Here is a 17,643-nt window from a genome sequence, read left to right as displayed (position 1 = left end):
GGGAGCGCCTCGGGGGCAAGGACGAGGAAGGAGCTTGGATGCAGAGCCACGGGCCTGGATAGGAGCTGGCTCTGCACTGACCATGGGCTGTGAGCACGTGTCAGACCCCCAGACCTGTCCGACCACTGCTCGGAGGCCCCAGGAGGGGACGCAGGTAACACAAGCCCTCAGGGGCAGGTGTGCTGTCATCACTGGACCAGGGAGCCTGGGCCAAGGCCCCAGGGCCATCCTTCCACTCGCCCCTAGTCTTACCCATGCAGGTGTGCCCGGCAGGTGACCCCAGCATGACACCCTCAGAGGACATACCTCTGTCACGCTGGCGACAACTGCGTCCAAGGATTTGAGAACGGGCTCCTCAACGATCTTCTTCACCTGAGGGGAAGTCAGACCCCATGAGTGCCTGACAGATGGCAAGATGGGGCCCAGCTCCTGAGGAACACAGCACGCTGACGCATAAACCACATCACAGGCTGGAGGAGAAAACGTGAGGGAAAGAGGCCAGCAACACACACATAAACACATACACACACCACACACACACACACGTGGCTGCAGCTCCGGTGGACACACCGCCCCGCATTCCGCCATCCCTGCAATTTCTCACCTTATCCCAGACAAGAATGAAAACAAAAAGAGCCTCAAATCCTGGGATGCAGGTTTCCATTTCCAGGAAGAGGAAGCATCCGGACTCCAGGCGTCACTGACTGTGTGCCCAAACCCCTCCCAGCTGGTCCTCAGCACCGACAACCCCCGCCCCCGCCCCCGCCCGGGGCACACTCAAACCACAGGGCACACCTGAACTTTCTCACAGACGCCTTTCTTCCCAGCTGCTCCCTGTACCAGCACTCAGGACAGGGTTGCACTGTTCTATCCATGGCAGGACCACCTGACACTGCTGCCCCCACCCCCATTATAGTGCTGCAAGAAGATCAGTTTCAAAATGTATAGATCATGATAAACCACATGCCAGAAGAAGAAATTGAAAAACGGCTGAGAAAAAAAAATCTAATCTTCAGAAGTTAAAATATACTGGGGAAAAAAATTCCCTTAAAGGACCCAAAACACTGAGCCTTCTGTGGGGATGTCTGAGCCGGGACCCTGCCAGGACACTGAAGGTGGGGGCAGTTTCAGGGCACTTCTAGAACATCCACGGCCACCAAGCAGTTCACGGCAGCTGCACCCTGTGGGGGGATGCCACGACGTGTCCTTGCACCTTCACCCAAAGCCGCACAGAGCGACTTCTGCCCTGGCCCCTCGCAGGCAGAGGGCTGCTCCTCCAGCACAAGCCTCCCCCCCGGCCTTCCCCGTCTCTCTTCCACCTTCAGAGTCCATCCAACCCCCTGAAGCCCCCGTGTGGCATCCCAGCTCAATCACAGCCACTTGAGAGTCAGGGCCACAGGCCTGTCCACTCAGACTCAGACAATCGGGTCTCTGACATGACCTCAGAGGTCAGGCAAAGGTATCCAAGTATGAAAAGTCCACTTTGTATTCATCCAAACAGGGCAGCCCCTGAGTGGGTGTCAGATGCAAGAGAAATGGGGCTTGGGGTCAGATTCCTGGGCCGAGCCTGGGCCCTGCCCTCCACCCACTGTGGACTCAGACGGACCTCCTCCCCTCAGGTGTGGAGATGCGTGGCCACCTCTCCCACACGGCTGCTGCAAGGACGAAATGAGAGCGTCCCCTTCCTTCCTTCTTCAACCTGCAACCTTACGACTACTAAGCTGTGCTCTGCAATGCCCAGACGCCCAGCTTCCCTTTAAATCACAGCAGTCCTGCTGGATACACGCATGTCCACTCACCCGCCAGCACTCCGCTTACCAGGTTTAAGAGCTCCCGGAGCAACTCCAGGGGGACGGTGAACTCCTTACAGGTGACGCCGCTGAAGAGAGGAGACACGGAGAAGCTGGAGCTGACAGTGGAGAAGTAGTACTCGGGCTCTGGGGCGCCCCCATCGGGCAAGCAGGAGGCTGCCAGGAGGAAGGCCAGGCGGTCAGCCCCAGGCACACGGGACAGGGCGCTCCCAATACACCCACACATTCAGCTCTTGCTGATACTCCAAGTCCGTTCTGTGATCAGCAAGCAAAGGCTGGACTGCAGACCCTCAGGGAGGGGCGCCTATCACTCGGGTGGTTGGGGAAAAGCTGGAGAGAATCATTCCTAGGATTTTCAACCCAAACAGGATAAATTTAACAAATGAGAAGAATAAAGAAAAAAAAGAATGACACCTTTTTAGAAACAGAGATGTGAAAGTCTGAGGCCACTTATAACAGAGGGGAGGGGGCGGTAACACCAGGAGGGGCAGAGGTGCTGGAAGCCCACCCAGTGAGGAGGGAGGGGACGAGGCTGGTTCACAGGGAGCGGCGGGGAGGGTGCATGCGTGTGAACCCACAGGTACCACACGCATTCACTCCACCGTACGGACACATGTAACTGGCTAATTCCACTCAGCACCAAGTCCAGGTTCGTCCACATTGCCATAGACAGTAGGCTCTCCCTTTTTCAGGCTGAGCACTATTCCTGGAGGGCATATGCTGAATGCAGCAAGCCAGTCACAGAAATTAAAAGCTGCATGAACTCACTTATACACGGAATCTAAAGAAGTCAAAGGCGGGGCACAGGTTGGGGGGATGGGCCAGGGGCCAGGGCGGTGTCATCACGAGGTGGGTGGTGGGGTCAGGGGATGGGGAGGTGCCGTCTCAGGGCATACAGCAGCGGTTCTGAAGGCTGAGTCCAGACAGCTGGTTACAACCTGACGACCATGTTAATTACACCCCCACTAGACACTGAAAACACGCTGAGATTTCAGGTGCTCCAACCACACACACCCCAGTACCCACGGGAGGAGGAGGACAGGTTAACGGCGTGACTGGAGCAATCACCTCACCACGCACACATGCACCAAACATCACGCTGTCAGTCACAGAGCACGTCTGTGGTCAGCGGGCATCTCCTGGACAGTCACCCTGAAACGAGGACGAAGCCCCACGTGTGGTGGGCGCTGATGGGGGCAAAAGGCAGCAACTGCAGGGACCACGGATCTAAGATTTGGGGTTTACGCAGGGTTTGCCACTGAAAATTTCTGAGCAGGAGATGATCAGATCTGTGCTTTTAAAAAATCATTCCTAAAACTAGATTCATGCAGTCCTGTGGAGGGACTGGAAGGAGCAAAGGGCGAGTAAGGAAAGTTGGGGGTGGGAGGCGCCGTGGGTTGAGGGGAGGCTCAGCCCGCACAGTGCACTGACCCTGGGTACGCACCATAAGTGCAGGCGCAGAGGTGCCGCCACCAGGGAGAGTGAGCCCTCCAGGACACGGCTCAGCTCCTGGGTGCCCCTGGGGCGGGGACGGGGTATGAGGCCTGGAGTAACACACTGGGATTATGTGGGGGTGGACTTAGCCTTGCATTCGAACACACATAGACTGTCACACGGTATGTTCTTGCACAGCCAAGAGGTACTGTACCCAAGCCGTCCACACTGACTTGAGGACAGAGATACCTCTCCTTTGTTTTTTGGGTTTTTTTTGTTTTTTTTAATTTCCTCACATCTTTAAGATCCTCTGGAGAAAGGCTCCCTGAGAATCAGTGTCATCCAGTAACGGAGCAGAGGGCGTTGTGGGGCACGGGATTCTGGCTTCTCTATTCCCCATCACCTAACCCACAACTCACCTCCCTCAAGGAGAAGGTGGGCTATTCTCACACGTGTCAGACACCACACAGGGCTGCCATGTGAATCAAATTCGTAAATTATGGGAAAGTCCTCTGTGACCAGCAAAGCGCTATAAAAGGTATTGCTCACAGTAATGTGACTACTTCATCTACACACTTAGTGACCTTAGAAAAAAGAAACAAGGGAAGTACCCTTCATTAGACTCTCCACCTGAAAACCAATGCTTTCCCAGGTTCACACGCTAAAACTGAGGGCAGGCGCCTGGCATCCTGCAGGTAATTTCCTGCGCTTTTCTCTAAGTTTGAAATATTCTTAGGTTAAGAAGTTTAAACAAAAATAGAAAAGAAATGTTTTCTAAAAGCTTGACCCTCGATGCAGGACAAAAGAGAGCCTGTGAGCGTCCTCATGCACAGGACGTCCCAGAAACTGGATGGGCGGGCTGGCAGGTGAGCGCAAGGTCAGGTTCCCAGCAGAAAGGGAAGCCCACCTTCGAAGTAGTGCAAGGCGGATCCTCCAGGGGAGCTGGGAGGGGGTGCCCCTCGCTCAGGGCTGACCTGAAACACACAACCACACAGGCAGGTCAGACTGCCTCAGACAAGGCTCTCTCTGCCCCACCTCCTCCCTGAAGCCCACCACACTCTGGGTTCTCCACTACGCTCCAGAACGTCAAGTTCTCCATGTCTGGCCGCATATCCTACACTTGACTACTGGGTTTTTGTGTGTCTGTCTTTGTCCACAAGTCAGTTTCATTTCCCACTGGCACTAACCGTCTCTTGCTCAGAGCAGGGCCAGCACCTGGCAGCTCGGAGAAATGTGTCATGCCCGGGAGGAGTGGGGGAAATCACTTATAAAGCTCAAAAAGGACAAGGCGAGCCTCTGTACTAAGGAGCGTGCTCTGAGAACTTTCACGTTTCCTAAGTTTCCCTGGAGTACACGGCAGGCCTGGGCTTTCCTCGGCCCAGGCATCAGACAAGCCCCCGCGCCCTGCGCTGCCCGGGAGCCCGGCCCCACCTGGGAGAGGCTGGACACGCTGCTGGTCTTCCTCTTCAGGGCGCCCTCCGGACACACGGTTAGCAGGCTGCTGGGGAGGATGGAGCGGAAGTCATTGAAGGAGCGTCTCCGCACGCCCGCCAGCTCCTCAGGGACCCGCAGGGAACGAGGTGGGGCTCTGGGGAAGAGCCTGGACAGGAGCGACTCCTCCGTGTTGCTGCAACGGCCGAATGCCCGCGAGATCCCTATCAGGCAGGGAACTGCGTACTTGCAGAGGTATTCTGGAAGACAGAGAGGCCGTGACAGACCAGACAGGGACCTGTGACCTCACCCCCAGATCTGAGGGCTAGGCAGGCCCAACCCCAAGCACTGACCCACAGTACTTCCCATCTGTCCTCTGACACACATTCCACTCTTGCCGGAGGTCTTACCCACCTCCGGTCGCTTCCAAGTCACTCACTCAGCAAGTCATGCGCGTCCACAACACACCTATCCCCTCTGGGGGCAACCGGCAGCCCTGTGCTCAGACCCACACCCTGCAGGGAGAGCAGCCCAGCTTTCAGGCAGCAGGTCTGGGCCCACGCCCCACGCAGCAGAGGGCGCCACCCACCGGGCACAGAGTCACAAGGAATAGAAACTGAAGGCTGGGAAAAGCAAGGGAAAGAACGATCACAAAACCGTTCAGAATAATTACCTTTTTCTTGAATCTCCAAGGCCTGGCACATTCCCAAAAGAACATGTAAAACCTGCAGGAGTGCTTCTAAAATCTGGAATAACCAAAGAAACAGGACACAAATTTATCAACAAAGTCAGAAAATCACCACAAAACGACTCAGAACCAGAGGAGCTTCAGACGTTCTCTGTGCAACCTCAGACTTGACACATGACTCCCGTGGGCTGGCCTTGCCGAGGGGCCAGGCAGATGACCTTCCTTCCCACTGTGGCTGGTTCAGAGACCCCTGACCCTCAGGCACTGCTTCCTTCATCTTCTGGAAACAGGGATCGGCCCCCAAGCTCTCTTCACAGCTCAACACCCTGTTTCCTCCACTCCCCGTGGTTTAGTCCTTCAGACACTGACAGCCCCCATGACTTGGCCACAGTCCAGGCATCAGAAACCGCCTCCGACTGTGCTGCTCAGGACAAAATACACCAGTATTCCAGGGATGTGGGGACCCACCCTGAGCAGTCTCCACCCTCAGCACAGGTTCTCCACGTCCATGGCATAAGCTTTGCAGCAGCACTTCCTGCCACTGGCCTAACGAGCTCACAGGTAAACAGCACACAGAATATTTCCACCCGCCTGCCTCGGCCGTGCCCCACCCCTGCCACACCGTGTGGCTGGTGTTTTCTGCCTCTAGTGGTCCCTGCAAAAGCCCATGGTGTTAGCTTGAGTTCCATCTGCAGATGAGGTCAGCTGGCTCTCCGGGTCTTCACTCGTGGTCCCGCTGTCCCATGGCTCTGTTTCCCGCAGGCTCGGGCCAGGCCCCCTTGGGGGTCCTTCAGGGGACTCTACAGACCCTCCCAACTGACCTGCCCTCGGCCCCGTCAGCGATTCTGGACGTCAGGAGTGGTGTGGGCCCGGCGCCGAGGAAGAGTGGCTGGACCGAATGCCTCTCTGTTCCCTGGCTTCCAGTCTCTGGGGTCCAGGCAGAGGACCAGGGCTGGCCTGACACGACCTGCTCGCCCCCAAGCTGAAATTCTCACACTTTGTCACTGATGCTGAGGGCACTGTGAGGACTTGAAAAGCGACATTTCTCCCCAGTGTGCTAAAGCACTATCTTTCGCGGCGACCTCTCTCTCCGTTTGGACAGATGTTATTGACAGAAAAGCCCTGTTAACCTTTTAAATAATAACACGTGACGCTAACGTATCTAGTTGTCTCTTTAGCCAGCCTCCAAGGAAATAAAGAACCTAAGCTAAGAAGAAACAGTCACAACAGAACTGACAGTTTGACATTAAGGGAAGAGATTTAAAGTTTTAAAACAGAATCAAGAACTCAAAAAGTGTAGCCAGCTGGGGGCATTTAGCATCAGGCCAGAAACCAGGCACGCCCGGGACAGACCTGATGTTAGAAGCGTGTGAGAACTGATTTTCAAAATAATAAATCTGGTTAAGAAAAAGCTTAAATTATGATCCTATTCTTCATTTAAGGGAAGCATGAAATGCATTTAGTAACATTTCCAACAAAACAAACTAAAACTAAAATAACTGTGGAGCACTGAAAAGAATAGTTCCAGCTTTCTAGAAAATCCTCTCCCCAGCAGAGAGGCAGGAAGATGAGCCGTGTCTGCGTGCGCTGCACCTCGTGGGGCAGATGGGGAAGCGGAGTGAGGGGGATGCCAGCGCCCAGTGGGCAAGCTCAGGTCTGTGCGCAGGACGCAAGCCTCTCCTGGGAGTGTTGTTAATGGTGTGAAGAAAGTCAACATAAAAAAATTGAAGTGACTGGGTTGTTTAACTCTTGTCACCGCTTTGGGACCCTGTGATCTCACAGACACGCAGTTGGCTCACCACGCACTGACCTCATCCCGGAGTGAAGGGTCCCTGTGAGCCACGTCAGACAGCAGGGTCACAAGGCAGAAGCTGAAGCTCTCGGCGACAGGAAGGGAGCCTGGAGGCCAAGAGACAGAAGTAGAGTCACAAACCAGATCGGCCACCCCACCAGCTAGGCCCGCACACGGCCCGTCTCGTGAAGGCTGCCCTCTTCCAGAGGGGGGCCCCACGTGTCCGCTGAGACATACCCCCACCTTTCTTTTAATCAAATGTTTTGGTTCAAGAAATTTAAATGCTTCTTGAGCCAACTTATAGTTTGAGGTTACGTGGCTTCACAACATGCTAGATTCCATTTTTTATCCTGATCTGAACAAAAGTGAGAAGTCAATCTCGATGAGAGAGTGAGAGACTCTACATGGAAGCCATGCGTCAAATGCCAACTGCTACCACTTTAAACTGAATTAACATTTCTATTTCCTTCTCTGCTTCCTTTTTACAAGGGAAACAATCCTAATAAGAGCTGCTAGAGGTCTGCTCTATCCCTCCTAGTTTTTTTAGCCCTTCTCTGACTCAGCCTGCCAGCAGGGAGGTTCTCAGGAGCACGGCCTCCGGGTGGAGGGAGCACTTGCACCCAAGAGCAAAAGGGACCCAGCACTCCTACCGTGTGCACCTTCAGAACATAGAATGCTGCTGGGTGTGTCCAATCACCACTAGTATTTAATTCACTTCCAACACTGAATATGCAGTCAAAGACACACACAGAGTAGCAGCAGATGACCGTGCATTTCTACATCCACGCCTGTGATTCTACGGCGCAGCTCCAGGTCCTCCGGGACTGCCTGCTTCCCAGCCCCTGAGTTTCTAATTCAGTAGCTCCAACGTGGGGCTGGGAATCTGCCTCACAACAAGTTCCCAGGGGTGCTGAGGGGCCGGTCCAGGGGTGGCACTACCGCTCTAGAGTGTAAAGGCGTAGGTGGTACTGCCTCAATAAAATAGAGGGGACTGAAGTGTCACCCAACACTGGAAATTTATAGACCTCTAACAGTGTTTAATAATGCTGAAACTTTTATTCTGATGAGTCCATGCATACAGAGTAACACTTGTTTTGAAACAAAATTAAATAAGATAGGACCAACATCTTCTAGTATTCCACTTCCCCCCAAATTAGGTAACAACGGTGGACACAGATGTCAGACTTTTTAGTTCTGCTCTATTTAGTCTGTAGTCCTTCAAATTCCAGCATCCACGCATAATTTGGGGTCTGTCATTTTAAGCACAGTAAGTCAGCAGAAATGATGAAAACACAGACAGGCCCAAGTGGGCCATTCATGGGAAAAGCAAACTCTCCAGCAGACTGAGCCCATCTAACAAATTAAGATCGTGCCACCCATGGAAAGGACAAGGGCCTCCTTCGAGGCACCAACCCCCACGTGACAGGAAGGGAGCCTCAGGCCTCAGTCTCATGGGTCATGGACTCTGAGATGTCAGTGGTCTTCCAAGCAGATTGCGGAGTCTTGGGAAACCCGTACACAAGATCATCAGCGTTGTAAGTGCTTAGCACAGTGCCTGGTGTACGGTGGACCTACGTGAATACATTCGAAGGGTGGGGAGGAAGGAAGCAAGGAGGGGCGGGCAGAGGAGGGAAGAAGGGAGAAGATGATCTAACCTTCCCTTTGACCTTAGAGAGACCTAAATAAAATACAAGTTAAAAAGTTACACATGAATTTATTCCATTTCTTAAGGTGCAAAGTTCAATGGAAACTCAGGAACATCAATGAAGCCGTGGAACTATTCACAACGAACCTCGCAGTTGAGTCCCAAACACCCAGATCTCCCCCCAGTTTCTGAGCAGCAGCAACACAGCTGGAGAACTGAGCTCACTGCAGGCTGAGCCTCTCCACCCCAGGGCCATACACTGGTTCAGGGACAGCAGGGGACCCAGTTCCGGCCAAGGAGACATGAGCAGAGGTCCCTGCTCAGCCGCGCCGGCCCCACAGGGCTCAGGACCACAGTGAGAGCACAGCTGGGGCAGATCTGGCAGAAGTGCTGCAACTGGGGTGTCAGGGCAACCGAACCCCAATGCTCACACGCGGTCAACGCACACACGTGCGATTCCCCACGTTCTGGGAAAACAGTGCGCAAAGTTACCTCTGCCTTTCCGAGCTGTGCTTTCTTCTACCCAATACACTTTCGGGAGACCTTTAAGAAGTCGAAGAAGGTAAGGAACCACAGAGCCTTTGTGCTAAAAAAAAAAAAAAAAGACACTTGATGAAATACATGACTGGTGGCCTTTCAGCACAGACTGAGCCGCCTCACCTTGGAGAAGGGAGCTCGCCCGGTGTCGCACCCTCCCGGCTCCACACGGCGGGCGGGCGGCAGAGGCTGCATAACCAGACGGCAGATGCCTGCCCTCCCGCCGCTGAGTGTCTGGCCGGGCTCCGGCCTCCACGAGAAGGCACTTGCACACTCTCAGGGCTGCCTACTGAGAGGGGTTCAAGTCCCCAGACTCTCAGGACTGGACAGAAGCTCCTGGCCCCGGGCTCCCACACTCGGCAGTGCCCCGTCATCCACGGCCCTGAGCTCTCCCTCCTTTCCCCACGGGTCCTTCCTCACGTCTACTTCTTCTCCCCGCGCCCGGCGCTGCTAGGACACTAGGCTCACAGCCAGTGTTAGCCAACAGCAACATGACTGTCATCTCCTTCCAAACCAGCCAGCTGGCACATAAGGCACACCACCCGCCTCTTTCGTGAGTTTCCCCACCTAGCTGCTGCTCCAAGAAGGACCAGATGAGCCTGTGCTGAGACGGGGTTGCTACCTGATGCTCGGAAATGCTGAAAAAACCTCGGTAGTTTTGAAAACAGGGCTGCAAATTCTATGACACTACTTTCACTGAAAGGTGGTGTGGAATCCACCTGCCCTGGGCACTGGGCCACCTTGGTGACCTGCTTCTGGTGCACTGGCCACCCTCCGTGGCCGTGGGCTCTAAAACTTAACTTACATCAAACATGGTTTTGAAAAAGACAGTATTACAAAATTATCTCAAAGAGTACTATCATTTCAGAAGGAAAAGAAATGGTTATTCTGAGTCTGATTAACAAGTGTGTTACCTGAGGTTGAAAATCAAGTCTACTCTGGAAGCCACACAATGACTTCACAAAGCATGGTAACTAACTTCCTGGCAAAAACAAAGGCAAAAAACAAACCAAAAAACCCCCAAACTTCTAAAAAGTAACACAGTATATTCACATGGTCCAGAGAACACATTGTCCCGAGGAGGGGCCCGGAAAGAAGCCTCATCCCTCCCGCCCCAACCCCTTCTCGCCCACAGCTGAGCACTGGACCAGGTCGTGCGCATTCCTGGGGTGCTGACTGAGGTAAATAAAACAGGCGCACATGTAAACCCTAACCGTGCCCTCCTGCGCCTGAAGAAACTTTCAATCTAGGGAAGTCTTACCTGTAGGTCAGATTCAATGAGGAAAATGCCCAACGCAATCACCGCATCTCTCCGCCTTTCATCTAACTGGAAGACCCCGTGGAAATCCACGGGGCACATACAGAGCAGCTTCTGGACCTATAAATGAGACAAAAAGCCCAAACCCATAGATTAAAAACATAGACACCCCATTCAGAATGCATCAGTACCATAAAAGCCCAGTGAGTCTATACAACCAATGAGTCATTTTTTTTCAATCAAAAGATCATGGAAAGGATGTCTCCAGCCTCTGAAATGAGGGGACTGTGCCCCCTGAGGAATCTGGCCCAAGGGCTGCAACGCCGTGTCCATGAAGCCTCCCATCTGCACATTCGTGTCAGGACAGGACAGAGGCTCCACTTCCCAGGGGTGCCTATGAGCAGGTTATGCAAACCCCTTACAGTCACCAGGCCTCTCCCTTAAACACGAAACGCGTGTAGAGCACTTAGGACTGTGCAGAGCACCCAGTCTGTGCTCAAAAAAACACCTACTGTTATCAGACACGCCGTGGTGGCCAGCAGAGGGCAGGCAGGCCAAAGGCAGCAGTTTACTAAGTGATGGAAACACTAGTAAGTGACTGTCATAAAGGAACCAAACATCAAGATTTTGTATGAGCAGGAAACAGGTGGATGCCAATCTTGAAAGTCTCTACAGGGGACGTTCTGAACGGAGCCTCAGGTAAGACAACCAGGAGGCCCCGACCCCGCTGTCCGTGGCCCTGTGGGAGGGCACTCACTGACACTCATGTGGTCGGGCGGGTGGTTTGATGACAAAGGAAATCGAATAAGCGCTTGGCATTTGCCCTGAAATGCACCAATTACCACTGAAATTTTTAGAAGAGAGCAAAATTGCTGTTGTTTGCTTAGATTTAAAAGGGCAAACACAGACCTGAGAGAAATGCCTTCTAACCCGAAGGCGGCAACAATCTTTGTCCCAGCAAATTTCCTTCAGGAATGATTGTAAAGGAATAATCAGAAATGGGCAAAGATTACAAAAAACATCCTCATCCCAGTGTTGTGTATGGTAATGGGAGATCTGAAACAACCCAAAGACGTAACATTAGGAGCGGAATCATGATTCAACCACTTGATCAACTACTGGGTCGACCCCAAGAATCTGCCAATCTTCAACCACTTTAGACCTATGAAAACAGCGCTTCGTGAAGTTCAGCCTAATGGTGCAGGCTTAAAAAGTGGTGTTTCTAAGACTAAGCAACGACAACGAACAACGCTCGAAATGTTCTGTAAGCTCACGAGAGGAATGGGACGGCACGTGGAGGGAGGGCGTCCTGTCGCCCAGCCCCGGGCTCCAAGCTGCAGAGCAACGTCCTGACAGACAGGACGCACCCGTTTCTCCTCTGGATAAAACCAATTAGCTGACACAGCTGTCACTCCAATCACCAATAAAGTCAGGAAGAACTACAAATGCATGACAAATGGTGCTGGTGAGCCCTCTTACCCAAGGCCTAGTTATGGTTAACCTTGTAACGGGTTGTGTCTGCTTGGCTCTATAAAAGGGTGCAACTTCTTTCTGTCTTTATAATCCCTTAACCGACTACCTGGGATACCACATTCCTGTTGAATGTTTATTCAGTAAGAAATGTGTTTTCTCTCTCTTCCACCTCTGCGGAGAGGGTTTCTGGGTTGAGAGATCTTTTCAAATTATATTTCCCCAGCAATAGTGCCTGCAGGACTACTTAGGAGGGGTAATCAGAGAAGGCCTCTCTAAGAAGGCACCAGTTAATTGGAATATGACTGAGAAGGAGCCAGCCAGGACAAACCAGGAAAGATCACTCCGGGAGAGGCCAGCGGAGCAGCAGCCCAGCGGGAAAGGGGAAGCAGGGATGCCCAGAAGTCCACGTGAAGGCAGGAAGGACCCCACAGGGCCCCACAGGCAGGTGCAGAGCTAGACTCTAATGGCCACGGGAAGCTAGCACCGCTGGGGCACATGCGGAGGCCTCCATGACTGGAGTTTAGAACGGGTTTAAAAGAATCCCTCTGGTTGCAGCATGAAGAATGGATTTTGGAGGACGAGAGTGAAAGTAGGGAGATGGGTCAGCACAAAGACGGCAGAGACAGGAGAGAGGCCGTGAGGCAGACTTGCTGCCAAAGTAAGGAAACGCCAAACCAAGTCTGAGAAAATAAGATGCACTCTCAAGTCTGCGTGACTGGGCAGAAAACTGCAGAAGAGAACCCACCCTGAGAGGGAATACAGGTCAGGTATTTAGGTCAAAATAAAGCTACATTAATAGCATTGTAAGCTGGCAGGCCAGACGTTTTTCTAAAAGAATACAACTTTGTTATCTGAAACCTCTGAGAATACTCTTTCTGGAGAAACAAAATTCCCTGAGAACTGAAGACTAAGCTTTAAGTACCAGGGTATTTTTTTGTTTGTTTGTTAACTCCATTTTTCAATTGTTTTCCTCTAATTTACTGCCCCCCTTGGACAATACTGAACATAAGTCAACATTTTCGAAGTGACCCAGAGCTATCACAATAAACCAAGGTGATTGTGACATGATGCGTGTGTCTTAGAACGATGCCAATTTTGGCAAATCGGCAAATCACCTCCCTTAAATGTCAGCTTTGTCATATATAAAAGGACGATCAGATAGATTTTCGCAATGTCTGTTGTAACAACAAAATCCTGAACTTCCATCTACAGCCATGAGGGAATAGCAAGGTCTGGATTTATCTTCCTGCCATAAAACAACAGAAAAGTGGATAAATACAAGAAACCACTGGTTTCTACACTGGACCCGGAGCACAGGACAGTGACACCTGGGGAAGAGGAAACAAGGTGAGCCCTACAACTGCCCTGGCTTTCTGCCCGAGACACATCCTGGACATGGAACAGGAACAAGAGAAGAGTCTTCATTCTCACCACTTATAGCCAGTACTTTACTAGAGGGCCAGGGCAATTCGACAAGAAAATGAAATAAAAACCATCCAGATTGGAAAGAGGCAAAACTATCCCTATTTACAGGTGACATAATCTTTTTTATAGAAAATCCTGAAGAATCTGCCAAAAAAGCACTAGACTTAACAAATAAGTTCAACAAGGTTGCAAAATACAAGATCAATATTCAAAAATCAACTGTAATTAAGAGTTTCAGCTTTACAAGACGAAAAGAATTCTGGAGATGGATGGCGGTGACCAGAGTAAACTATTATGATTGTATTTAATGTCACAAACTGTACACTTAAAATGATTAAAATAGCAGATTTTAGGTTATGTATATTTTACCACAATAAAAAAAATTGGGGGAAAAATCACTTGTATTTCTGTACAGCAGCAATGAACAAACTAAAAATGATATTCAGAAACTATTCTACAGTGAATATAACATCATGTGAATTTGACCTTAATTTAAAAAATAATTCAACTTACAGTAACATCAAAAGAACAAAATAATTAGGAAAAAATTTAACAAAGGAAGTACAAAACTCATGCTCTTAAAAACTACAAAACATTGTTGAAGAAGTAAAGACCTAAACATAAATGGAAAGACATCCCATATTCATGTATAATTAAAACTTAATATTAAAATGGCAATTACATTCTAAATTGACTTACAAATTCAACACAATCCCCATGAAAGTCCCAGGGGATGTCTTTGCAGAGATTGACAAGCTGATTGTAAATTCACAGGGAAATTCAAGGGACCCAGAAATAGCCAAGGCAATCTTGAAAAGTAAGAATAAAGTCAGGGGACTCACTCTTCCCAATTTTAAAACTTCCTACAAAGCTCCAGTAATCAAGACAGTGTACTAGGATAAGGAAAGACAGAAACCAATGCTAGAATAAAAACACCTGTCACTCCAGAATTCTAGAGTCAGCAGAAATGAAGCTGAAAAAAATTTTTTTCAGACAAACCAAAGCTAAGAGAATTAATCACACTAGCAGACCTGCACTATGAGAAATGTTACAATCAGTAAGGTGTAAACATAAATTTACATAAAGGAATGAAGAGAACCAAAAACCATGTACATACAAATGTTTATGTTTTCATACTTTTATCATTATTTAAATGTTATAACAATGTATTATGGAGTTTATAATACAGAATTAAAAATCTGTAACAGCAATCACCAAAAAAGGAAGGGGTCAGATGAAATTACAGTTGTAAGGTTATTACACTACAGTAAAGTGGTATAACGTTACTTGAAGGTAGACTATGATACATTAAAGAGAGGCATATTTCAATCCTAGAACAGCCACTTAAAAAGAGAGAGAGCACTATAACTGATAAGCCAGTAGTGGAGATAAAATGGAATATTAAGAAATGATGAATTAATCCAAAGGAAGGCAAGAAAAGAAAAAAAGAACAAAAACCAAATGGAACAAATAAACAAGTATCAAGATGGTAGATTTAAATCCAACCATATTAATAATTACATTAAATGTAAATGGTCTAAAAACTCCAACTACAAGACAGAGATTTTCAGATTATAAAAGAGCATGCTACATGCCATCTACCAGAAAATCACTTTAAATGTAAAGACGTAGGTTAAAAATAAAAGGATGCAAAAATACATATTATGCAAACACCATTAGCAAGAAAGCTGGAGTGGCTATGTTAATATCAAAGTGGATTTCAGAACAAGGAATATTACTATTCATGATGAAAAAGAGGTCAGTCAATTGATGATGAAGACATAACTATCATAAATATAAATACCTATGATCCCCAGAATCAAGTTTCAAAATACATGAAGCAAAAACTAAGAGAACTCGGGGGCAGGGGGTGGGAAGGGACAGACTGGTATTTCAAAATGTAGAATAGATTAAAAGATTATACTGTATAGCACAGGGAAATATATACAAGATCTTGTGGTAGCTCACAGCGAAAAAAAATGTGACAATGAATATATATATGTTCATGTATAACTGAAAAATTGTACTCTACACTGGAATTTGACACAACATTGTAAAATGACTATAACTCAATCAAAAAATGTTAAAAAAAAAAAAAAAACTAACCAACAGAACTCAAAGGAGAAATCAACAGATTCACAATTATGGTTGGGGACCTCAACATTCCTCTCTCAGGAACTGACAGAACAAATAGGAAATAAGTGAAGATACTGGAGAGCTAAAAAACGTATTTGACCTTACAGATATTTATAGGAGACACCACTCAACAAAAGCAGAATTTTTTTCTTGTACACCTGGGAAGTTCATCAAGACACATCTCACATATACTGGGTCTTTAAACAGATCAGTACACTTAACTGAAATCCAACAAAGTATGTTTCCTTACTGCAACAGAACTAAATTAGAAATCAGTATCAGAAAAAAATTATAAAATTCCTCAATTTTTTGGAAATTAAACAACATGCTTCTAAGTACCTCTGAGTCAAAGAAGAAATCATAAGGAAATTATAAAATATTTTGAACATAATGAAGGAAAACACAACATAATAAAATTTGTGTAATGCTGTTAAAGCAGCACTTACAGAGAAATTCATATCTTTAAATGCTTATGTTAGAAAAGAAAGGTCAAAATCTTACAATCCTATACTTATATTATTACAATTATAGTAATAATAAGATCCCCCAAAAGATTTAACACACTATTTTCCTAGTTTGTAAGAGACATCTAGAAAACCAACACTTAATATTTATACTAAATGGAATTTTCACAAATCTATTTAAACTGGTCTTAAATATCCCCTTTTATATGCTAATCATAAATGGTATTTTATTTTACTTATTATTTATATTTTAAATTCTTCACCAATCCCCTAAAGGCTATTAAACTGCTAAACTGCTCTTAAGACAAAGTTGACAATCATTTGGATGACCTGTCATGGGTGATCATGCCCCGCCCACCTCCCCACCCTATTTTGTGCCCTCCCATCTCCCTAAGCTGTAACCACTATAGCCTTCTTTATAACGTCATCAAATGAGTCAACAATTTTCCTACCTCTAGGCCTTTGCACAAGCTGTACCCCCTGTTAGGAGTATTCTTTTGTACATACATCATTGGCTACCTCCTTTAGCTGTTTTAAGGTTTTTCCTGATCCCTGCATGAATGAGGATCCCATGTAACTGGAGACTCTATTTTTAATCTCTTCTCGTATCATTTACCTTTTAAAAAAATTTTTTTTGAGGGGGTAGGTAATTAGGTTTATTTATTTATTTATTTATTTTTAGAGGAGGTACTGGGGATTGAACCCAGGATCTCGTGTATGCTAGGCATGCACTCTGCCACTTGAACTATACCCTCCCCCTTTACCTTTTTGTTTTTAAAGTAGATGCTACTCAAATTTATTTCAAACATATATATGAAATTGCAATTCACCTCCAGAGTGTAACAGATCAACAAACTAAATATAACAAACCAAAGATTTAATATGTGTTCTTAAAGTCTTTTTTTCATATTGATGTTTCAAAGCAAAACTTAAAAAAAAATTTTATTGTGGGGATAGGTTTATTTATTTATTATTTTTAATGGAGGTACTAGGGATTAAACACAGGACTCCATGCACGCTAAGCACGTGCTCTACCACTGGCTATACCCTCCTCCTCACTTACCTTTATTTATTTATTTATTTAAGTTCATTAACCTTTTTTAAAATTGGAAGTACAGTTGATTTACAATGCTAAATTGGTTAATTTTTGGTGCACAGCATAGTGATTCAGTTATATATACACATGTATGTGTGTATACATATTTTTTCCTATTCTTTTTCACTACATACTATTACAAGGTATTGAATTTAGTTTCCCCTCCTGTTTTTTTAATTGAAATAAAAATTCACCAACACCATTTACTTTTACTTCATGGCACTTGTTACCATTCTAAATCATATTTGCTTGTTTTCTGTGTAACACTTGTCTGTCTCTCTCCAGGGTAAACTCCATGACAACAAGGCCATGTCTCTTTATTCACCCCCTAAGGGGCACTGCAGGGCCTGGCACACAGCAGGTATTCAAAGGTTTAGCACAGAATGGATGGATGGATGGATGTCACCACCACTTGCTCTCAGGACGGTATATACACCCTTGGCTGTCCCGAAT

At 47.8% G+C, this 17,643-nt stretch overlaps 1 protein-coding gene across 1 annotated transcript in view; it reads right to left on the bottom strand.

Moving 5' to 3' along the window:
- PI4KA (phosphatidylinositol 4-kinase alpha) overlaps positions 1-17,643 on the bottom strand; it is a 74,832-nt gene that overhangs the window by 51,088 nt on the left and 6,101 nt on the right. The window contains exons 2-9 of the mRNA XM_031443173.2: positions 10,600-10,716; positions 9,294-9,387; positions 7,175-7,263; positions 5,350-5,422; positions 4,677-4,936; positions 4,153-4,219; positions 1,819-1,967; positions 307-372 (exon numbers count right to left, since the gene is read on the bottom strand). Coding sequence (XP_031299033.2) covers positions 307-372; positions 1,819-1,967; positions 4,153-4,219; positions 4,677-4,936; positions 5,350-5,422; positions 7,175-7,263; positions 9,294-9,387; positions 10,600-10,716 — 915 coding nt within the window. The remainder of the gene's footprint in view (positions 1-306; positions 373-1,818; positions 1,968-4,152; positions 4,220-4,676; positions 4,937-5,349; positions 5,423-7,174; positions 7,264-9,293; positions 9,388-10,599; positions 10,717-17,643) is intronic.

Source organism: Camelus dromedarius, chromosome 31, assembly GCF_036321535.1.
Source record: "Camelus dromedarius isolate mCamDro1 chromosome 31, mCamDro1.pat, whole genome shotgun sequence".
NCBI classification, from domain to species: Eukaryota; Metazoa; Chordata; class Mammalia; order Artiodactyla; family Camelidae; genus Camelus; species Camelus dromedarius.
This window is presented reverse-complemented; position numbering and strand designations above follow the sequence as displayed.